The 22821-nt window shown below is 53.1% G+C and overlaps 1 protein-coding gene across 11 annotated transcripts in view; it reads left to right on the top strand.

The window, feature by feature from the left end:
• The window catches only part of MYO18A (myosin XVIIIA), a 122576-nt gene that overhangs the window by 29562 nt on the left and 70193 nt on the right, over positions 1 to 22821 (top strand). For 5 of the 11 annotated variants that reach the window (XM_088138706.1, XM_088138705.1, XM_088138698.1 and 2 more), the window contains exons 3-6: positions 19549 to 19636; positions 20132 to 20241; positions 20335 to 20511; positions 21844 to 22054. In XM_088138706.1, coding sequence (XP_087994832.1) covers positions 19549 to 19636; positions 20132 to 20241; positions 20335 to 20511; positions 21844 to 22054 — 586 coding nt within the window. Of the gene's footprint in view, positions 1 to 8517; positions 8735 to 11599; positions 11674 to 13399; positions 13456 to 14178; positions 14845 to 16328; positions 16401 to 17236; positions 17357 to 19548; positions 19637 to 20131; positions 20242 to 20334; positions 20512 to 21843; positions 22055 to 22821 lie in introns of those variants that run through there. The other 6 variants (XM_088138703.1, XM_088138700.1, XM_088138701.1 and 3 more) reach the window with 6 other exon arrangements.

The raw sequence follows: 22821 nt of genomic DNA, 5'->3' as shown, positions 1-22821 counted from the left end.
TGGGGGAGAGATGGAGTCAGCCTCAGTCGACCTTCCTTTTCCCTCCTGTTGAAACGTGCTGAGCTGTGCGCATGGAACTTCTGAACCACGAGCAGCTCCAACACTCCCGCGAAGGTTGCGCCTGTAGTAAAAGCTGCGGGAAGAGGTAGGAACCCAGCATGCAGTGCAGGGTGAGAGGCTCAGATCATGCTGGGAGATGTAGTTCACGTCTTTCTGAGCGTCTGTTTTTAGACACATTTGCTCCTCCCGAAAGGACTGCCGGCTGTTCCTGTTGACAATAAAAACTTGGCTTTTGGTAATTGCCGTGTAATGAACTTGACCCCAGGATGCGCACACCTCTTTCCAGAACTGCTTTATCATACAGTGATGGGATACACGGAACATTGCATTCCAGCTGATTGTCAGTTGGCCTTTGGAGGTCAGGAAGCTGGCAACGATCATCAGCTGGAAGGATGAAGTTGGCATTCCAGCCCTGGAGCGCATGTGCTTGTGGCCTGTGGCTCAGGGAGAGGGGTGAGCAGAAACAGCAGCTGGGATGTGAGGCGTTCTGGTTCCAGCAAGCATTTATCTCACTTTTCAGTGCTGCTGGTGCCAGCGGCTGTTACTGAGTTTTTTAACCTCATAGCGTAACCTTTCAATGATGCGTGCTCTCCCCCACTTCACGTAGGGGGGCTGTAGGTCAGCCAAGAATGGCAGAAACAGCTTCTTTATACCGTACGCTAAACTATGGCTAATCGATGCATAGTGAGCTCCGCTAACCCAATTTCCTGGATTCCGGTACACAACGAGTTTGCGCTAGGCAAAAATGAAGCGGGCTAGTTTATGGTTCAGCATGTTATATGAACACATTCCGAATCGTTGGCTAAAAGCGTGGGCTTTTTAAGTTAAACAGGGTTGGCTGCCATTCAGGCAGCCCCTAATGTTGAATCAGCATATGGAGACCGCCAGCCTCTACTGGCTAATCTATGTGTTGTTTATATCTCACTTTTCTGATCATCAAGCAGCCTGCTGTTGATCCAACAGTGAATGTTCCAACTTAATGATACCAGGTGATGAAGGGAGGCAGCCATAAAACAAGTCAACAGCCATGGCTACAATATCCAGAGGCGATGCATCGGAACCTCAGAGAAGCCGGGCTAGAACAGGTGAAAGCCCCACCTCGCCTGGCCCTTCTTTGTCTCTAAGTGGCCAGCCTTTGCCTCTAAGAAGTTGCCCCAGAAGTTCCCACTCATATTTCTCAGTGGCTGAAGAGCGTCTGTTGCCGTTGTGGCTGTTGAGCACTTCAAGTTGGTTTCATCTTGCGATAGCAAATCTGCAAGTTACCGATGAGCTGTGTGGGGAAGTATTTTCTTTTATCCGTCCTAAATATCTTGTGATTTAGCTTCATTGGACGGGTGTTTGAGATACGTATTTGAGATCTAGTTCAGAGGGTAGGAGGTAGAATCCTGGATGCAAGGAAAATATAGCTTTGAGTTGGCCTCTTCCATCTCTAGCCTTCTCTGACTCTCTGCTTCTGTGGGAGGAAAGAAATCGTTGTTGGATGCTGCGTTCTGAACATAATGTAAACCGCGTGCGCTTTCTCCAGGCCAAATAGATGGATTTAAATAAATGAATAAAAGTAAATGATTTTATATGCATATTCACCTTTCCAGGCAACTCCCTCCCTTATTCCTGGTGTCATAATCCCTACTTCCTGGCGACATTGTTCCAGTCAGGAGAGAATGCTGGTTCTTCTTTCCTGCACGTTTTCCCGTTCAAGTGTGAAGGGCGGCACCCAGAATCATCCGTAATATCCCCCATCTGGTCCCGCCCTCAGCTGATACAAAGGTGCTGTAACACTGCGCGTTTTGTTTTTCTTTCCTTCCTTCCTCCCTCCCTTCCTTTCAGGATCTCTGGCGTGCAGCTGGTGCCTGTCAAGCAGCTGACACCTTCCTTGCATGCTGAGGTGTGTGCTGAGCACAGGATGAGTCCCTTGTCCCTGGCCCATCCTTGCCGAGGCTCCTGGCGGGCACCCGTTAGAGGAGAGCCCGTCTGAGCCCCTCTCTGACTCCGTGGCTTCTTCCTGAGCTCCCCAGAGGGCTGGCTGCTGGAGGGCATCTGCAGCAGGGGCAGGAAGTGCGAGGCCGTCTGCGGCTCTGGGGCAGCTGTGCACCATTTCCTCTGTGGAGCAACATCTTTAGGCTGGAATGTGAGACAAACAGGATGACGCCCCGGGCTGCGAGCTTTCAAGAGACACGCCGGAGCCAGGCTTGCTCTCCATATGCGTGGCTCCTCATCTCCCCCTGCTTCTGTTTCCAGGGGTAGCTCAGAATGGCGGAGTCTGGGCTTGTTGGAATGAAGATCACAGAGGATGGCGTCTGATCAGGAAGTGAAGGAGATGATAGATCCCCTAGGGTCTTGGGAACCAGGCCCAGCTTTCACTGGGGTTCCATCTCCTTTATTTCTTCTTGTCTTCTGGGGGGGATTCAAAGGGAGAGGGAGAGAGAGAGCGAGTTGAGGAATCTCTTTAAACACTGGAGCTCCTGCTTTGTCCTAGAGCCGCAGCCCCGGTTTGGCATGGGGGATCCCAGCTGCGCAAAAGCCCTGCTCACTGGGGCTTTGGGATTGCTGTCCCAACTCATTGGGGAGATGATAAACTGGGGGAGGCAGCCTTAGGGCCCATGGATTTAAGGGAGGGAGGGAGGGAAAGACTGCTTCAGATCTGCTGGGGGCATTTTTAGCTCTGCTGGAGGACTGCCACTCTGGGTCCAGGGTGCAGCGCGGGACACCAGACGACCCCTGATACCTGTCTACAGAAAGAGCAGCACCATAAATGTTGCTTTCTTGGCAGAATGTGCCCGGGTTCTGGGCGGCCCAGAGAGCTTGTGGCAGGGAATTAGAGCGGATAGTCTCCGCATCCTTCCTCCTGGGAATCCATAACTAGAATCACAGAATCCTGGCGTTAGAAAGATCATCTAATCCAGTGTTTCTCAACCTCGGCGACTTTAAGACGGGTGGACTTCAACTCCCAGAGTTCCCCAGCCAGAGTTCCAACTCCCAGAGTTCCCCCATCCAGCCAGCCACTCTGGGAGTTGAAGTCCACCCGTCTTAAAGTCGCCGAGGTTGAGAAACACTGCGCTAAAACATCTTGGATAAATGACCATCCAGATTCTGGGTGAAGGCTTCCAGCAAGGGAGAACTCCCTTTCTTGGTAGCCCTCCTCTGAATGTGCTTGAATTTGTCGCGGCCATTTCTGGCACGGACATGCTTTTCCCTGAAGACCAGCTGGCGGGATGCTGGCAAAGCGTCTGTTAGATTCCTCTGCTCTCACATCTGGACAGCAGATGGCGCCAGCGCCCAGCAGTTTGCTTTATCCTTTCTCACTGTATGAAATTTTAGTGGGAGGTGTTGGTCCGCAGTAGCCCAAATTCAGGTTTGCTAGCCCCTTGGCTGCAGCGTTACCAAGAACGACGACTCCAGATGGAATTAGCCACAGAGGAGTATCCAGGGGTTCATCATGCTTGCTTGCTTGTATCTCTTAAAATAAATTTCTCTTTCCCCCCTCGCCCCATTCCGGCCAACGTATAACTACTAAAGTTAGGGATGCTGCAAAATATTCCGTATGTAATACCTTTTGAGCAGGTAGTTTTCGTGCAGTGAAAGATCCACCCCCCCCACACTTTTTTTTTAATCTGCTTCTATGCTTCTCCTTCCTCTGTCATTTGGGATACCTGTAAATGGCAAGGAATTCTCTCCTCTGCCTTTGTGCAACTTCTGGGGGCCTGGGTGACACAGACATAAATGTGATTTCGCAGAGTGTAAGTGTGGTTAACAGTCTTAGTGATGGCATTTCCCTCTTAGTGTCACATTAAGCTGTTTAGAAAAAGAAAAGATCTGGAAATTGTTCCCCTGGTTCCTGGAAACCTCCGGCATGTTAATTAAGAAGTGCCCAGAGTTTTGTTGGCCTGGAAGTCAGAGTTCAAAAATGGTTGGAGACAATGAGATGCTGCAATAATATTGTCACTGTGTGCGTAAAATGTCCCGGCTGAAAATTTAGAGACCTAATTGCAGCGGGGTCCCTGCCTTTTACCTTTGCGTCAGTAGAGAGTCTTGTAAAAATGCAAATGTTGGCAGTCACGTTCATGAGGATGGGGGATAGGTGGCGTGCACGTTAAGTATTATTAGAACTGTGAATGAAAATATTGCAGTTTCGTTACCCCGCTAGGTAACATCTTCAGTGCTAGCATGGAATGGGGTTTGCTCAGCACCTAATGGGGTAACGAAACGTTTGCCAGAAAACCGCCAAGCTCAGAAAACCGCAAGGACCCCACAGTTCAACCCTGAGCTACAGATATTCGCCTCTATTGGCAGTGCATTTTTCTGTTTGCTGCTAGTGCAGAACCAAACGGGGAAGGCCCTTCTTTTGGTGGTGAGGAAGGTTGAACCTTCCCTCATCTTGTTGTGGAGCCTGATAAATGTCTCCCCTGCATATAAATTTTTAAACTACATTGATAATGCTGTGAGTAACTTGTTTAATGTTTCCTATACTGTAAAAAAGTATTCGCCTGCTTTTGGATTTTCTGAATTTCTGTAGATTGCAGCTTCACGTGGGTCTTATATCTATATACTATTAAAACTCTCATTGGACTGATCTGTTTGTCTGTTTGTACCCTCAGGTTAGCCCAAACAGTGCATTATACCACAACAATTTTGGAATCAAGGCAGCTAAAATCCGCTAACTTAAAGAATGCGTAAAAAATCTGAGATCCGTTACTCCTGTGGAATTGAAATTTCCACGATGTTCAGGCTGGTTTAATTTGCAAAGTGTGGCCGTGGCAGCATCCCCATAGTCACGTGATCATAATTTCCAAGGCTCCCTGCCAGCTTCCCGCAAGCAAAGTCAATGGGGAAGCCAGCAGGAAGTTGGAAGTTGCTCCCGCTCCCGCTGCTTTTTTGCCCGCCTGTGGTCATTCTGTTTATCTTTTTAAGTAAGTAAATACTGATTTATTATTGAAGTTTGTTTGCCACTACAATTATTTTTCTATTTGTGATATATAGATAGGGCTTGACTTACGACCACAATTGGGACTGGAACTTCTGTTGCTAAGTGATGCGGTCATTAAGTGAGTTGCGCCCGATTTTACAACTTTTTTTGCTGCAGTTGTTAAGAGAATCCGGCTTCCCCCATTGACTTTGCTTGTTGGAAGCCCCCTGGGAAGGTCGTAGCTACTTGCCAGTTGCCAAATGCCCAAATGTTGATTACATGACTGTGGGGACACTGCGACAATCATAAGTGCGAGGACTGTCCATAAGTTACTTTTTTCAGCCCCATCATAACTTTGAACAGTCATTAAACGAATGGTCGTAAGTCGGGGACTATCTGTATACTCTTCTTAGATGATCACAGGACCATCCAGCATTGGGGTAAAAAAATATGGTCAGCCTAAAATTTAATGTTCATTCCGGTCACATCAGACTGTACTACTTTTCTCTCAAAGGATGACCTAATGGGTCACAGGGTTGTCTAGTGTATGTATAAAAGCAGCCTGAGTGAACAAGTGACACCAAAGTTTGGGACTGGTTGCATTTATTTCATAATGTCACCAAACATGCCACGTGCCTGCATGAAAAGTAATTGTCCCTTTAAATTCCATAGCTACTTGCATTAATAATTGCACCCAAACGTTTCCTGCAATTTCTCATGTTGCTGCTTGGGAATTCTGACCCCCCCCTCCATGCAAACTGCTTCCCCTCAGGAACATCGGAGCCTCTTCTAGCACAAAGGGCACCCTTCACTGGCCGACACCCGTTTTTATGGGATCAGGCCTGGAGGCCAACTTGGCCGTTCCAAAACACTGAATTTCTTCTTCCCCTCGTAGACTTGCTGGTATGCTGGGGATCACTGTCGGGTTGCATAACCCGCTTATGCTTCAGCTTCACCTGGTGCACAGATGGCCCGATGGCTCCCCACCGAACCCTCCACCACAGAGCAGACGTCCTGCTTCCCTCAACGAGGGCAGGTCATCCGGGCCCCGAGGCAGCCGAGTGACCCTGAACCCCAACACTCCCACCTGCATGCCCAGCGCTAGCCCTGTTCCGCCTCAGACTCATCTGTCCACGGGGCGTTCCTCCAGAGAGTTGGAGCATCACCCAGGGGCTTTTGAGCAAACCCGAGAGGAGCATCAACGTTCTCCTTTCAAGCAACGGCTCCCTTCTTGCTTCTCTCCCATAAGTCCCATTTTCTGTGGGGGGAAATGGGAACACTGACTTTATCCAAGGCGAGAGAGGCCTACAGATCCCTGGAGGTGGCTTGGGGGTTGTTTGTGACTTCTTGCGTGATTTTATGCTGCAGTCTTGGAGAGATTTTGACAGGAACACCCCTCTTGTGGAGATACACCCTCACTCCAAATCTTAATTTCAAGGCTGTGCATCTGAGGGTGGTTTGGTGGAGCCCAGACCTTCAGAAATGACTTTTTAACCTTTTCCAGATTGATGGGCATCAAGGACTTCTAAGGGAGGTCTTCAGAGACTCCTTTTAAGTGGGGACTGATGTGTGGGAAGAGCTTCACTCTGACGAGGGGAGCCCAACTGAGGGCAGGACCAGAGGCAGGGCCAAATCTGCCTTAATTATTTAATGAGATACTCACACATCTGGTCCTAATTATCCCTATAATTGAATTGATGGGGAGGTTATTAATTTTTCACCCTGGCACATTGCATGTTGGACGACTTTGTTTATGAAATAAATTAAGCAAGCATCAGCCTTCTGTGTTGTTTTTCAGCCAGACTCCCTTTGTATGTTAATAGCGAAGCGCTCATAAAGACAAAATCAGAAAATCCAGCAATTTTTCCACACAATCCTGTCAGGGGGGAGCTGTATGTAGGGCACTTTGCAGGGTATCAGAACAGGCTCTTTAAAACCTCTCTTCCAGGGTTGCCTCCGGCGTGGGCATTGCTGCAACTCCCCACCCAGGCGCTTGCTGCGTGGGAGAAGCGGAAGGGGTGCCAGAGGAAAAAGGGGCAGTCGGGGCTGCGGGGGGAGGCATATCGCCACACACTGCTTCCGTCAGTCGGGCCCACCCTGGGGACCCCACCTGAGAGAAAGTGGCCCTTAGCGAAAAGAGAGGGCCCCTCTCGGGCTGGAACGAGCCCACCTCTGCAGAGCGCCGCCTTCTCCTTGGCTCTTGGAGAGGAGAGTTAGAAAGGCTGGCTGAGCCCCCACGCCAGGCCTTCTCTGTCCCCCGCTGCCCCCCCACGCCCAGACCCTCGCCCTGGCCTCCTGCTTGAACCGGCCTATTTATAGCACATTCTCTCAGCCGTTTGGCGCGGAGGCAGAGACACATGGCCAGGCCAGCCACAGCAGCGGGACTGTGCAGGGCCCGGCCCAGAGAGCAGAAGCCGAGGGCCCAGGTTTTGTCCTCTCGGGTCTCAGGTGCTCCCTGGATACCTGGCATGAAGGCAGCACCTTCTAATACTGGACCGTTTCCTCATCGGGGCTGCTGCTGCTGGACGTGCCCTCCATGAATTGGCCTTGTCCCTTGAAGCTCACTTTCCTGACCTGGCGCCTTCCAGGGTATGGCAGTCTTCATTTATCTCTTTCTTTAGAGCCAATTTGGTGCCAGGGTGAAGCTGCCAGAAAGAAATCAGGAGGCATAAAAGCTGGCTGGTGACTTTGGGCCGGTCCCTCTCTCTCAGCCTGGCAGGGTTGTTGTTTTGGGGAAAGTAGGAGGCAAGTGTCCTGTGCACCCTGCCTTGAGTTGTACAACATAAAGAAGCTGAGGCTGGAGGGGGGGACTTGCCCCTAGTCCAGTACCTTCCCTGCGGCCCCACACAGTCCCAGCACATCTGGGCCTGTAAGGTTTCCCAAAGGGATTGGGGGCGATATGCCCCTTGTTGGCACTGCTGTCTCTTTGAATCTCCGAAGGGAAAATGGAAGGCCGGCTTCTTCTGGGAAGGCAGTCTTGAGGTGCAAACAGTGCTTGTGATCAGGAGCTCCACAGGGTACAAACCGGGATGCAGAACAAATCGCGATGGGGCGATCGAAGTGCCACCAGCTTATTTACGTGCATCGCATTGCTTCTGCGGCACTGTTGTGGCCACCCTCTTGACTTCCTTGACCGTACCCCGGTACAAACCAAGGGGAAGCCTCCGTGACAGAAACCGAAGGCAGACCTGTGACGTTTAGGGCACCCCGCTGCATTTCTTAACTGCAGGACAAAACGCCGGCCATCCGGGGGGAACCCGTGGCAGGAGAAGGGAAGGGCGAGCCATGGCCCTGATGAAGGAGGCTGCTGCTGTGGGCCTCGGTGCGCGCCCAAGGGGACCCCGCGAGCGCCGCTTCCTCACTCTCCGGGCTGCGTGCCGGCCTGCTGGGTGAGATGTGGAGGAAGGCGCCACGGGACGGCTGCTCGGCTGCCAGACGCCCACATCACTTCCTCTCGTACCAGGAGACTTCTCTCTCTTCCTTTAACTGCCTTCCCCACCGGCGGTTGTAAAAGCCCTGCTTGTTCCAGGCAGCGATCAGGGGCAGCTGGGCAGCGCGAGCCCCCCTCCATGCCCGCCTGACATTCACGGCTATTTTTAGGCGGTCCATATCAGCTCAGCTGTCCTTTCGCCTCTGGCTGCTGGGCAGGGCGCCGGCCCTTGGCTTACCTATCGCGTTTCGCTCGCTCTTTCTGCGGCGGAAGCCTGCCGAGAGACCCGCTCTGCCGCCGCCTCCCTGGAACTTCCCTGGGCCTCGGCCCCCCAGCGCTCGGTAAGGAGTCCCCGTCCCCCCTGCCCTGCCCTGGTCTGGGAATTGGGGGTTTGGACGAGGCAGCCTGACGAGGGGCCCACTTGAAGTAGGAAAAGTAGGGGAGGGGTGCTGGTGAACTTTTCTGGCCAGGGATTTTGTAGAGCAAAGGAGCCGGTGCCTTGCCTTCTGCCCTACCCAGGGCCACAGACCTCAGGCGGGCACCTGTTTCCCCAGCGGCCCTTCCGTGCTGGGAGGGACCGTGGTTTCCTGGGCGTGGGGTGGGGAGAGTGGCCACACTCCCCTTTCCTCACCTGTCACCTCCTCTTTGGTGGAAGAGAAAGCGTACGGACCCGAAGATGCCCTTGTGGCTGGGGTGAGGGTTGATCCTGGGGTCCCTTCTTGGACAGGGCATCCCTGTGACTGTTCGAGGGGGCAGGGAGCAGGGTTTGGGTTTCTCTTGGTTGTATCCCCTCCCTCCAGTTTCAGCGTCTTTCATGGCCTGTTCCAAGTCCTTTTGGGCCTTGGAGAGAAAGGGGGAAACGGATGGACGGAGGGCCCAATTAAATCAGGGCTGTCTGGCCTTCAAGATAAACCAGGTTTCTCTGCTTGGAAGGGCGTAGCCCTGGAGGATGATGAAGTGCAGGACTGCCAGTGACTAAGTCCTCCTATAAGGCTGCCCCTTCATGCCCGCCGGCATTGTGAGAGTGAGGTAAGCAGGATCTGCCAGGGCTTGTGGGCTCCACTCATCTCCCCGTTTAGGGCCTTAAGCAACGCCAGCGTTTGCCAGCCAGCAGGGGGGCACCTGACCTGGAGTCAGCCTCTCAGAATAACTGCTCAGCAAACAGAGGAAGGGATCCGGTATGTCAAAAAATGCCCTGCCTCTTGAGGATTGAGGAGCTGCCAAAATCAGTTGCCCCAAAAGCTCCCTGGGGCACCCAGTCTCTTGCCCAGTGGAGGCCCCGCCAAGCTCCCTGGACTTTGCCCCTCTGCTGACCGGGCGGAGGCAGCTGCAGAGCCTGGGGAGGCCTTGGTGGCTTCAGGGGCTGCCTGTCCACCACATTAAGGCCCGTTAGGTGGATCCAGCCGGGCCAGCAGTCCGGGAAATGTGCCTTGGCAAGGGGGGAGGTCCTTTGGCATTGCCCCCAGCTCCAAACAATGGCCTGGGGCAACTCCCCTCTCCCAGAATTGGGGAGGGGAAGAAGTTCTCTTCCAATACTTGATCGGGGGGAGTTGCTTTTGGTTACTTGGAGCTCCTTTGCGGGCCAAGTGGACGGAGCGTAACAGGACTTAAGAACCGGTTCCGGCAGTCTTGTAAAGAAGCTGTCCTGCTTTTGGGCCGGTCTGTTTAGAGCAGTGATTCTCAACCTTGGGAACTTGAAGATGGGTGGACTTCAACTCCCAGAATTGAATGGCTGGCTGGGGAATTCTGGGAGTTGGAGTCCACCCATCTTCAAGCTGCTAACGTGGAGAAACCCTGGTTTAGAGACTTGTCAGCCTGGGTGGTTTCATTCTGAGAGTGTTCGGAGGAAGAGAGCGGCTTTTTTACAGGCAGCCGAGCAAGCCTTTGGACCCTCTCTCTGGAAAGCCTCTGAGTGTGGGTTGGGTTTCTCAGTTGCAAGGGTGGGTTTCTGCTTTGGCCTGGTTGGAAGAGAGACTCCACAGAAAAGGAGATTCAGGGTTGCTGGAGCTGGGTGGGGAGCAGGGTTGAAGATTCAGCTTTTATTCTGGTAATGCTCCTCTTTTCCCTCCAACTGGGACTTCAACTCTCAGAGTTCCTGGCTGGGGAATTCTGGGAGTTGAAGTCCACCCGTCTTAAAGTGGCCGAGTTTGAGAAACACAGCTTTTTAAAGGATGCCTGTTCTAAAGAAAGGCTTTCACTTTCTGTTGAAAATTGTCAGGAAATGGCGTGCTTGGCAATTTGCTCTTAGGTTTTGGTCCTGTGGTTTCAAGTGAGCAGGAGGCACCGAAAAGGGGTTTAGGGGCTGCCTGTGGTTGGTGACCATGAATTGCTAACCCTGGTGGGAAGTTAACAGGCTGTGGCTGCCTGTGCTGTAATCATGGTCAAGTGAAGAGAACGCCAAGACGTCGTCCCCACCCCAGTGAACTTTCCTAGTTAGTTAGTGTAACAGCCCATGGAATAATGGGACTTTTCCTGGACAGGTTAACAGAGATAACAGCTGTTGCTTTACCCAAGTCCGTCGATGCCTGGTTTATTATTCCGGTCAATGGCTTGTTAAGTTTCAAGCTGCTGCTGTAAATACTGTGGGTATGGCCAGGTTAGCCAAAGATCTCCAATCTTGCAGCAAAACAAACAAGGAGATTGGCTGAGAAAGGCAGAAAGGCACAAGGCATATCGGTGCCCTTCGGTGGCGTTCAGCCGTCGTAGCCCAAAAGAAGGCTCGCTGAGAAAGGTAGGCCGGAAGGAAATTGGTGATGCATTAATTGCAGGTGGAAAAGAGGCATCAGGAACGGGTCAGGCCGTGGAGAGGTACAAAGGGCCCAGTGAATGTTGTCCCCATTCATGTGGGCATTTTGATGCTGTAAAAAATGGGAGAAATTGTGCTTGAAGGCGTTTGCTGAAGTCTTTGTCTGAAGGCCATGGTCAGCCATGGCAAGTGCTGTGGGGGCATTTGCAGGGCGGTGTGTGTGTGTGTGTGTGTGTGTGTGTGTGAAAGTCAAGCTGCAATGCCTACAAAATTAGGGCTTCCTTTTCCATGCCCTAAGGTTCAGATAGCAGTTTGATGCTGAACTGAATTTTAGCCCCCAGTGAGTTATTTTCTCCTGGTTGTGGATCGTGGTGAGCCTGGGACCCCCAGGCCAGACCCCGCAGCCTCTTTAGTCTCTGTGCATCTTACTCTTCTCTCTCCCCTTTTTCCTCCCACTCAGGACTTCAGACTTCCAGCTCTGAGCGCCTGCAGCCATGGCCTTTTCATCGCGGTTTGCATTTTGGGAGCAAAAGGGAAGTCTCTTTGCTGTTGTTGCTGCTGCTAGCTTTTTCCCCCTCTTCTTTCCTCGGATGCTTTGACACGCTGCACATGAGCCCGCGGGAGCATGTAAAAGGGTCCAGGGCCCGGGTTTTGCCTGCTTCTGGTACGAGGGGGAATCGGCTCCAGACTGCCACAAGACACACTGGCGCTCTGGATCGTTTCTGTCCTCAGGGAGGGGGCCTCTGATCAACCTCGGATCCCATCTAGCCCGACGGAGGAGCAGAGGTCATTCCTGGGGGGGAGATCTGCCTCCCCTTTTCCTGGAAGCCCCCAAAACTCTGCGGAGCAAACGGGGAGCCCCTCCCTCCAATGCTTGGCATAACCCCTGTCTGGAATAACATGCATGGGAAGCCACTTGTTTACTCACTGCACCACTTGTTTGAACTGTTAGGGTGTGCCAAGCGGGGAGGCTGCACGCCTGGGTTTGGTTTCGGGGGGAGCTCCTTCACACGCAGGAGTTTTCCGCCATTCATCATCTTGGTTGCCACACCTACTCCCAGTGTGGGCAATCTGGGGAACTTCAGCACTTTGAGAAGAGGCGCCAGTAACCTTCCCTGGGGCGTCTGGGCATTGCCGTTAGGAGGGTACACCCCAGAAACCCAGCTCCGAGTGTGCTTTTGGCCTTGGCACCGTTTGTGGCATCATTTCTTTGCTCTGGTGCATGGACTGAGTGGTTACAGAGCCCGTGGAGCCCAAGCCTCGCCCACAAAGTGAGGCTCAAGCTCCTCGGAGCCCTCGATCGTCGCAGTGCCTTTTCCACAAATGTATTCGCAGGCCAGGTTCGAAGTAACGTGCTGTTGGTTCATTGAATTGCGTCCCCGTGAATAATGCTGGCCGTGGTTTGCTTTGAGCGTATCCTCTGCAAGTTTCTTGCATAATTTTCTGCAAACTGCCCTGAGTTTGAAAACTATAAAGCAGCTGCAGGAAATCCGGAAGAGTCTGGCAGCACCTTTTTGACTAACAAATTTTATTAGAAGGCCAAAGCTTTTGTGAGCTTATTAAAAGATGCTGCCAGACTCCTCCTGATTTTTCCCAAACCATTAGCATCCCAAAAGAACAAGAAGAGGAAGGAAATATAATAACAAAATAAAATTTAAATCCTACATGGGTCGGTAGGCACAAAGGCGTCTGCCTTTAAATGAAATGTTTTAGTCAGAAAAGGCGCTACCAGGCTCCTGATAACACGGCTGTCCTCCTAAAATGTCTATAATCTGGCTGGCGTCTGAGGATTGAAGCAGTAAATAAATAAAAACAAATAAATACAGTGATTCACACCCCCCCCCCCGCAGAATTCCCAGTGTTTCTTGGGCCTGAAGGCTGCATTGGCCGTGCAGGTGAAGAGCAGTTCCTGGCCACGCGGTCGAGTGGGCCACTATTGTGAGGCTAGACTTTCCTTCAAACCCCGTGGATCCCAGCTGTTGCTGGCTTGGTTTTCTTCTTGCTTGGATCCTCCCGGAGCGCTGTTCCTTCCTGGAGACCCCAGCGGTGAGGTTTGGCAGTGGCTGCCGCTGGGATCTAGCAGCGGTGTCAAAGCAGGGCTCCAGGGAGCAAGCCTGGCCCCTTTGATGCCTATGGAAACCTCAACGTACTAGGACCATACAAGCAGAAAAGTGTGTGTGTACGTGTGTGCATGCTGCTTTCAAACACTTCTGCCTTGCGTGAATGAAACGTTGCCTCTTTTCTCTTTGCATTCCTCAGGTTAAGGATGAAGACAAACCTTTAACAGTGAAAAAAAATGGGAAAGAGGAAGGGCCTGTAAGTGAATCTGCGCCTGAGTGTGACTTTAGTCTAGTCTGGGCCAACTTTAAGGTCGAGATAAGTTTGGGTCAGGTGGGCACTGTGGCCCCGATGCCCTCTTCATCTGCCTTGGCAGCCCGTGCTGGTTGTTTTAGGGCTAAAGGAAATGTGGCGTTGGGGGGTAAGGGGGGAAGGGAGAGAATTGTGGTTAGGGTCATGGTTATCCTCAGCCCTTCTGTAGGGAGCTGAAGGTTCCTACAGTTTCGTTGGTGTTACTGGTTTTGCTGTAATCTTGTGGGGAGAAGGAGAGGGGAGTAGGTTGGTGGCCCTGGGAAGATAGGGCAGATACAAAGGGGCAGGAGAGAGAGAAAGGAGGCGGCAGAGGAAGGGAGACAGAAACGTGGTGGTGGTGGTGGAATGGTTTACAGCTCTCCCTCCCGGGGTTTTTTATGGAGCCCTCACGGGTAGCCAGCCACAATCTTTTTTTCCACCTTGCTTCTTGGTGCCCCTTCCCACGCCACTTGGTTGCAGCCTGGCCTTGGCTGCATTGCTTCTCTTGAATGCTCCTGAAGTAGGGCGTTTTCTTGCTGTGGGTCAGCAGTTTCTTATCCAGGGAGGGGGTCTGGGAGAGCCACCTGGTGGTCTTAGTCCGGGCAGATCTGATGGCCGAGCCTTGGGAGATGCTGCGGGGCTTTGGTGGCTGGGCCCGCTCGTGACCCCTTGATGTATCTGTGACTGTAGTCAGATTCCTTGAGTGCAGAAAAGGAAGAACCCCGCCATCTCCAGAGCCCGGAGCCTCCCAAGCGTTCTGGGAAAGTGAAGAGTACAGACCCACTGATCAACGGGGATGCCCAGCATTCCAGCGAAGCTGTGAATGGCCTGGAAGGGCCCCAAGGAACCGTCTCAGAGCCTCAGCCCGAGGCCCCCAGAGATGATGCCCAGGGCCTCTCCCGTAAAAGAATGGTGAAGGTGGTGCGCAAGGCGGTCCACAGAGTGCTTCCTGGGGAGGACGGTGAAGTCTCCAAGGAGCCGCCGAAGAATAACAAGTGCCCTGAGCCAAGCAAAAAGGAGGAAAAGCCTCCCCCCAGGGTTCTCTCCCCACCCCCCAGAATACTCTCTCCCCCTCCTCGGCCATCTCCATCCTTGAAGTCTGAGCCCAAGGAGGCTGCCCTCAAGGATGACCTCTCTGTGGGGCTGAAGAGCCTGATGTCAAGAGCCAAGACTAGAGAACATCGACCCCACTCCAGGCAGCATGGGAGGAAAGAGGAGGCGGCCCCCCCTGAGAAGACTAAGCCCCCACCCCTTCCGGAAGGGAAGTCCTTGGATGCCAAAAGCACCCAGGAGCCCAAGCGGTCATCTGAGGCCCTGGCAAAGCCAGCCACCCAGGAAGCGAGTGCCGCACGCCAGGTACCAGGGTGCACGTGCACGGTCTTTGGTGGGGGGGCAAGCGAACCCTCTGTGGCGTGTGGTTTGTTCTTTGTTTTGAAAGAGAGTCCAGTAGGCATTGGTTAACGTACAGTTCTCAGTGCATGGGGCCTGCTCTAATCCTGCTGTGCCAAAGCACTGTTTGGTGTGAGTGTCTCTTCCTCTGCACCTGCCCACCAGCTGGTACCAGTTGTGGGCACTTTTAGCTTTGAGGATGAGCCAAAATACAAGTAGACAACTGCAAGGGAAAGCTGGGGATTCAGTTTCACAAGTCAGTTCAGGTTGTAACATTGTGGTTGGGAAATGTTTGCTTTCTCTTGTTAAAGGCCAGGGTGGTTTCAGTCCTTGTCTTGCATCCCCTGATGAAACTGGTGCGGTCCTTTGGTTGAGGACCAATCCATCTTCAGGAGTGGGAATGCATTTTCTCACCATCTCCCATCTTGTCCCTTGATTGAATTCCTGGTACAGGTAGTCCTCGCTTAACAACTGTTTGTTTAGCGACCCTTCAAAGTTACAGCGGCACTAAAAAAAGCTACTCATGACTGGTGCCCAAAGTTACGACCATTGCAGCACCCCTGCGGTCATGTGATTGTGATCTGGGCGCTTAGCAACCAGCTTGCACTTACAGGGGTTGCAGCATCCCGGGGTCACACGATTGCCACTTGTGACCTTCCCAGCCGACTTCCAGCAAGCACAATCGATGGGGAACCATGCGATTCACTTAATGACCACCGCAAAAAAAGGATGTAAAATTGGGTCTGGTCACAGAATGATTTGCTTAATGACTGCATCCCTTAGTGACCTAAATTCTAGCCCCAGTTGTGGTTGTTAAGCGAGGACTGCCTGTAATCTTGCTGCATCGCCTTGTACCATGAGAGAGTAAAACCTCTGCATCAAGATCTGGAGAAGCATATTTTGGTTTTGCTAACACTGCTTGGTGTGACACGTTTGACTAATAAGGCTGAAGACACGCACAAATGTTGAAGGGAGCAGATGAACCTCCCAGCTTTGCAATGGAAACGGTGGCAAATCAGATGGTGGGATTTCCCGTCATTCACACCCTTTTTTTTTTTTTGCTTGATTGGAGTGATGTTTCTACACTTGACTATTGTGTTAACTAAAGTTAAAGATTTGGGTGGGAGGTGGGAAGAGACGCTTCTCTGAGGAGTGGCCAATTTCTGTTTGGTTCAGACCTGGAGGGAAATCGGGGTATTTGCGCTGCATCCACCGAGAGCGCTTGGGGCTTGAAAAGTGAGCTTGTCTTCACCCCAGCGTGTGCTCCATTCTTTCCACGTGACACGTGGACAGAACGTGCCCTGGAGTTCTCCATGCAAGCGTTCACAAGCATATATGCACGTGTGTGCGGGTGTGCGTGCGTGCGTGCGCGTAGGCCTGCCTCGTCATAGGGTTTCTGGGGCCTAGTTTGACTTGATCTGCTTGTTCCCGTCACGCCGGCCCCTTCGAAGGAGAAGCCCCAGTCGGCCAAGCCGGAAGAGAAGCCTCCGCCTCCCTCGGTCGCTGGAGCGGGGCCCAAGCAGGTGTGTCTTGAGTGGAAGGTGTGGACGTAAGGGCTTTTGTGTGCAGAGTCCTCATGGCGCAAAGCGAGGGGGTCGCACTCAGGGCTGGCATGACTTTTAGCAAGGCGGAGGGCCAGAAGACGGGGCCTAAAGGACGTGATGGGTGGCTGAAGTGTGGCGGTGGTCCAGAGGCTGGGGCCCAAAGAAAGCTGATGATGCCCCGGCTTGTCTCTTGAAGGGCGGCAGGGCCCGTGCTTCCAGCCGCCTCTCCTGAAGGGCTGCGTCTTGTTTCGATGCAAGAGGCTCAGCGCGGCTGGTGAGGGCTGCCCCTGTTTCTGCCCTGTTAGCCTAACTCAGCATTTTTCAAACTGGGCCACTGAGAGGGGTGGACTGGCTGGGGAGTTCTGGGAGTTGAAGCCCACCCCTCTTAAAGCGGCCCAGTTTGAAGAACCCTGGGGTCCCTGCTGCTGCTTCGAGAGCAAAGATCCCTCTGGTTGTGCCAGGGGTGGGTGCTTCCACGTGAGGGCCTTGTGATGCAGCCGCCTTCCCTTGCTTCACTCATGCAATTTTATGACTGTCGGACATCCTTCTGGGTTGGCGACCCTCTTTGTGTTTTCTTGTGGCTTCCTCTTCTTCTGATTCCCTCCAAAAAAGGCTGGCAAAGGGGGGCAGGTTTGGTTGGTCTGTGCAGCTGCTGGCAGAAGGTGCAGCTGCGGGTCCCTCCGTCCCTTCTCCTCCTCCTCCTCGGGCTGTTCCTCTTGCCGAGGCTCCTGTGGGCAGGTGCTTCCCTCTCCTGCCAGGTCCTCCGCCTCGCTGCTCACCTCTCTCTCTTCTCTCCTCTCACCTTGCTGCCTCAGCCGGAGCCGGAGACCGCCGTGGCTGCCTCCAGCCAGGTATTGTATCCCAGCGCCCTGGACCTTCCTCCATCTCCCGTCTGCCTCTGGGTTGATGTGTGTGCTCGCGCTACATGCTGGAATGTAAGGCTTTCTCCATGTCTTGTGTTTGGCCTGGGTTTTGCTTCCCGACACGCCAGACCAAGGGCTTAGTTTTGCTCGGCCAAGGCGGGCATGGTGGGAGCGGGCTCCTCTGGAGCTCCGGGTCTTGCTCCGGAGCTGTGGTGGCCGTGCAGAAAAGGGGTGGCTTGGTTTGGCAGGGAAGAGAAGAGAAGTCGCCTGCTTTCAGCATTCAAAGGAGGGCTGTCTGGAGGACCCCCCTCTGTCCCCAGGTCAGTGGACATTAAGCAAGGAACAGTGGAGGAAACGAGTCAGGGGTCAATAATCAGCCTGGCCCGGAGGAAGATTGATCCCAGAACGTGGTCAGTCAGCCATGGGCAAGACTTTTCATGGGGGGCCGGTATAAAATGCTTCTATCAATTAATTGTGTGGTGTGCCAGCAACCCAGATCGGGCTTTAGACCAGTGTTTCTCAAGCTTGGCCACTTTAAGACGTGTGGACTTCAACTCCCAGAATTCCCCAGCCAGCCATGCTGGCTGGGGGAATTCTGGGAGTTGAAATCCACACGTCTTAAAGTGGCCAAGCTTGAGAAACACTGCTTTAGACAGTAACATAAAAGTTGGGATTCTGCTGAACTGGGGGGTCGGTCACTGAGGCTCGTCCCTCAAGGAAAGAAATCCCCAGCAGAAGACTTTGCCTTAGGGATAAAGACTGAAGGCTTTATGGAAGAGGAGGCAATTGACCGGAGGGGGCTTGGTGCTCCAGGCAAAATCATCACGACGCCTATGTTTGTCCCATCTTGTTCCCAACACTGGCCAAACAAGCACCTCCGGGTGCTCCAGAACAAGTCATGTACTGGGTGGTCCACCTCCAAAGACACACCCTTGTAGCCTGCCTGACGCTGCCACATCGCTGTCTGCAGGGAACAGGGGCGTGACAAGCCACAGAGGGAAAGACCCTCTCAGGTGCAGGCTAGCTTATTTGGAAGGGGACTGTGGCACCCTTCCCCTCGCCAAATGGCCCTTTTCTCACGCCATGCCTTAGATTTCCTTGTCTCATTCTAGGGCGATACCGCCCTTGGATTTCTCATCCCAGAGCTGGGGTGTTCCTCAGGGTTGGACATGGTGCCACCCTCTTGGTTCTTCTACCTTGCTTGGAGCCAGCCTCCACAGGCTCGGGTGGACAGTGCCCCTGCAGCCGCCTTTGGTCTCGATGTGGCTGGGTCTCTGCCACAGATTTGGCGGCTCCATTCACAACTCTGGAGCTTGCAGCTTGGGCGGGGGGTGGCGGCAGAGAAGGCTTGGGTGTTTGTAAACACAGTCTGGCATGGGTGGGTGATAGGTGTGTGTGTTCTGTTGCAAAGCCATTTCCTTCTGCAAGGGTGTTCTACAGTGGGACTTGGCACTCAGGAGTGCTGCTTAAATGATGAGTTATATGCCTCTCCTGCCCTTTCAAGGTTTGTGACCAGCCAGTTTCCATTATTTTTTTATCGTGCAAAGAGGAAAGGCTTTCAAGGCCACATGATAAAATTTCAAGTGGAGCTGGGTTTTAAACCAGGGTCCTGAGAACCTCGTCTCCCATCCCACCCTGGCATGCTCCATGACTGAAAAGGGTCTTCCCACCTTCTCCTTGGAGCTGGCCTCCAGTCGCTGCTTCCCCCTTCCCCAGCTGCAAAGGCTAGTGTTGGCTGAGGACAAAGCCCATAATGTGTATCTGGGAGAGGTCAGAATGCCCGGAGGGAGACTTTAGGTTGACATTCCCAGGGGATACCTGACTTGTTTCATCCTTTCCCCCAGGTGAGTCCAGGGTCAGGGGTTTGCATGCTGTGTCCATCGGCGGCCACCTGCCTCTCTTGGAAGGGGTGGCATTGCATGCCGCATGCTCTTTGCCTTTTCTTCGACACTGTCTCTGGAAAGGTGGAGGTGAAGCCAAAAGGCAGTTGGCCTCCTTGTAACCAGCTTTGGCGGTGTGTGTATGTGCGCGCATGTTATTCCACGAAAGGACATGTGGTGAGGTAGAAATTCCAGAGTCACACCCCAGCCAGATGTCTTAGTGCGTGAAAGGTGGGAAGGTGTGCAGGATGGGAGCAGAGAGGGAGAGCAGTCGGGTGCACAGAATGCTCCACGGAGAAGTGGTTTGAGTCCTACGGGGCCTTGTCGTCGAAGAGAGGGCTGTGCAGTAACACGTCCACCCCTGTTCCCCAACACACACGGCAGGCCAAGACGGAGGAGCAAATTGCTGCGGAAGAGGCCTGGTACGAGACGGAGAAGGTGTGGCTGGTTCACAAGGATGGCTTCTCCTTGGGTGAGTGACGGGGCTGTGGGGAGCCTCACAGCACCCCGTATCATTTCATAGAGGGTTTCTGTTGGGGTCAGAGTGCTTTGTAACATGAGGGGGTGACTGTGGTTGGTTTCAAGGGTTTCCATGTTGCACCAATGTGACAAATAGCACACAGCCGCGTTTTCTTTGAAAGGCTGGGCCAGTGGATTTCCTCTCCCCGAAATGATCTTGTGGATCGGGGAGGGGAGGGGAGAACAGTCTTGTAAAGGGCCACATGGCATTAAGGCGTTTTTGCCTTCTCCTTTGCTGCTTCCCACATCCGTCGCTTCAGGATGTTGCGCTAGCTTTTGGGATGGGGGGCGGGGGCTGTCACAACCCTTCTTTGTTTGGTGGGGCCACCAGGTGGCAGCACTGCCCCGTTTGTGAGACAGAGGTGGGTTCGTCTGGGTGAGGGTCTGTCTCACTTGACTAGCTGAGTTTATGGCCCGCATCCCTCATCTCATCTTGCTGTATCCCCAGCGAGCCAGCTGAAGACCGACGCTGCCGGCATCTTACCGGAGGGGAAGGTCAAAGTGAAGCTGGACTATGATGGGGCTGTTCTGGAGGTGGACGAAGATGATATTGAAAAGGTAGGCCTGGGGAGCTGGGCTGGGTGTGCCATCCAAGAGCTGCTCCTGGTTCTGTCCAAACTAACTAGGTTTTAAAAATCTCTGTTTGATCAGGCCAATCCTCCATCATGTGACCGTTTGGAGGACCTGGCCAACCTTGTCTATCTCAACGAGTCCAGTGCCCTGCACACCCTGCGCCAGCGCTATGGCGGGAACCTCATTCACACCTACGCCGGCCCCAACTTGGTGGTCATCAACCCGCTCAGCTCTCCATCCATGTACTCAGAGAAGGTGGGTATTGTGACCACGGAGGACATAATAGACTCCTGGTGGGTCTGGTCACCACTCAAGCTTTGCTTTGATACTTCCAGAGGCACAGGTGAGCCAGGGTTCTCCAAAACTAATGCTCTGGCCTTCAGTTGGGAGGGGTTCAGTCTAAGAATTATTGCCCAGACGTGATGATTGGTGTCCCCTCTCCACTGGTGGCTCTTCCTCTATAAGAAGTGTAGGCATCGTGTCTGCTACTTTTCTCACATCCATTTTAGCCTTTTTATGGGCAACGCAAAAGCCTATAATACCATTGACTCCAGTAGCACTGCTAAATTACAGTTTAGATTCCCCCCCACACACACACACACCCCTTCAGTTAAACTAGTGTTTCTCAACCTTGGCAACTTTAAGCTGTATGGACTTCAACTCCCAGAATTCCCCAGCCAGCCATGCTGGGAGTTGAAGTCCATACAGCTTAAAGTTGCCAAGGTTGAGAAACACTGAGTTAAACCATCAGAGTGGTATGGCTGTACTATCCATACAGTATGACATACTCTGTCCAAAATGTTGAGCTGAGTGTTCAACCTTTAGCCCAAATGACACACCTCCCACACCAGAGAGAATGCATCACCGAGTTAGGGAGAATTGCAATCATTAAAAAAACCCTCAGACTTCAAAAAAAGGAATGATGCTATGGCTTCGCAAGGACTGCAAAGTTTGTTGTTTGGGAACAGATTTGCTAACTGACTAATATAGAGATGGTGGGAGAAAACCACGGTGGGGTTGGTGGAGGATAGAATAGAAAGGTGTGTCCTGGAGGACGGCAAGGGCGAGGCTGGGGCGCTCCGCACTGAACCATTTTGTTGCAGGTCCCTTTCATAGGACCATTAAAATGAGCTGACAAAGAGGAAGCATTGAATGAGGAATGGGCTGAGGGTCCGTCCTTAAGCTGGTTCTTTACGAACGAATGACATCCTCAGGCTGCGTTGGAGGCAGCTGGAGCAATCTTGTGGATGATGCCTGCTCCTTCCCTGTTCTGCTACTGCCATCCCTCCCTCCCTCCCTCCCTCCCTCAGCTGGCTTTTCCCAATGAGGCAGCTGTTCTCTGTACAACTCACTCTTCCCTTCTTGGAGGGATAGCAGTGGGTCTCCTGATCACAGGTCCCCCGTCCCCGTTCCTTGGTCCTTTGAAAGGAAGGCCGGACTGGGGCTTTCAGCAAAGGCTTTGCCCCTGAGTGTCTCTTTCCCCTTCTTGCAGGGCCATCAGGCCTTTTCTCCGTCTGCCATGTGTATTTCTCCCATCCTTGTGATGCCCGTTCGTTGACGCCATGCTAACCCAGCTGCTTTCTCCAGGTGATGCACATGTTCAAGGGATGCCGCAAGGAGGACACGTCCCCTCACATTTACGCGATAGCCCAGGCGGCCTACCGGGGCATGTTGATGAGCCGCCAAGACCAGTCCATTGTCCTCCTGGGGAGCAGCGGCAGCGGCAAAACCACCAACTGCCAGCACGTGGTGCAGTACTTGGCCACCATTGCTGGCAGCTCCGGGAAGGTCTTCTCAGGTGGGTGTGGCACCGGGTCAGAGGAGGGTTGGAGAAACCACACCGTGGGATCTCTCTGGTTGAGGCCTGGAAGCCCAGCTGGGAAGGAGAGAACCTCAGTTGCAGACGGGCGGTGCTCTCGGGGCCTGTCCAGTTTCTCTTGAAGGTTTCAGACAAAAAGGGTCTTTCCCAGCTACATGGAGGGAAGCTAAGAGAGGGCCTAGCGAAGTGGGGCTCAGTCCCTTTCCTGCCTTGGTAACCCTTGGGAGAAGCCATCCACAGTCAGGGGGAGGCCTGCGGGGGTCCGGGGCAAGGGCGCCTGCCTCCCCCTGACAGCGTTACCTGTTGTAGGAGAAGGAACAGAAGCCACAGGGTTGGGCAAGAGATAATCCAGAACTTCTGGCCAGCCCTGGAGGTTGAACAGAGACCATAATGGGGCATCTCAGCTCCGTGTCTGTGGCAGGATGAGAGTATTGTCCACAGAAACTCAGGTAGTTTGTTAGGACGCTGTAGAGAGTAGCCGGGGGGGGGGGGGCAGGGGCTGTACACTCATGAAGATGATTTTGCCCCTTGGAAGTCAAGCAAGGGGGAGGCAGGCGCCCTTGCCCCGGACCCCCGCAGGCCTCCCCCTGACTGTGGATGGCTTCTCCCAAGGGTTACCAAGGGAGAGAGGAGACCGTTAACCCTGAACTGCTGTATCCAGGACAGAAGGCTTTTCTTCTCTCCCCTGTAGGCCACCTGCCATCCCCCAGCACTGCTACAAGCGCCTCCCACTTGCTTTCCCTTAG

This window comes from Python bivittatus, unplaced genomic scaffold, assembly GCF_059951505.1.
Source record: "Python bivittatus isolate LINGU-HERP-01145 unplaced genomic scaffold, Pbiv_v1 ctg000240_np1212, whole genome shotgun sequence".
Taxonomy (NCBI): domain Eukaryota; kingdom Metazoa; phylum Chordata; class Lepidosauria; order Squamata; family Pythonidae; genus Python; species Python bivittatus.
The sequence above is the reverse complement of the archived record's forward strand: the minus strand, read 5'-3'. Positions and strand labels throughout refer to the sequence as shown.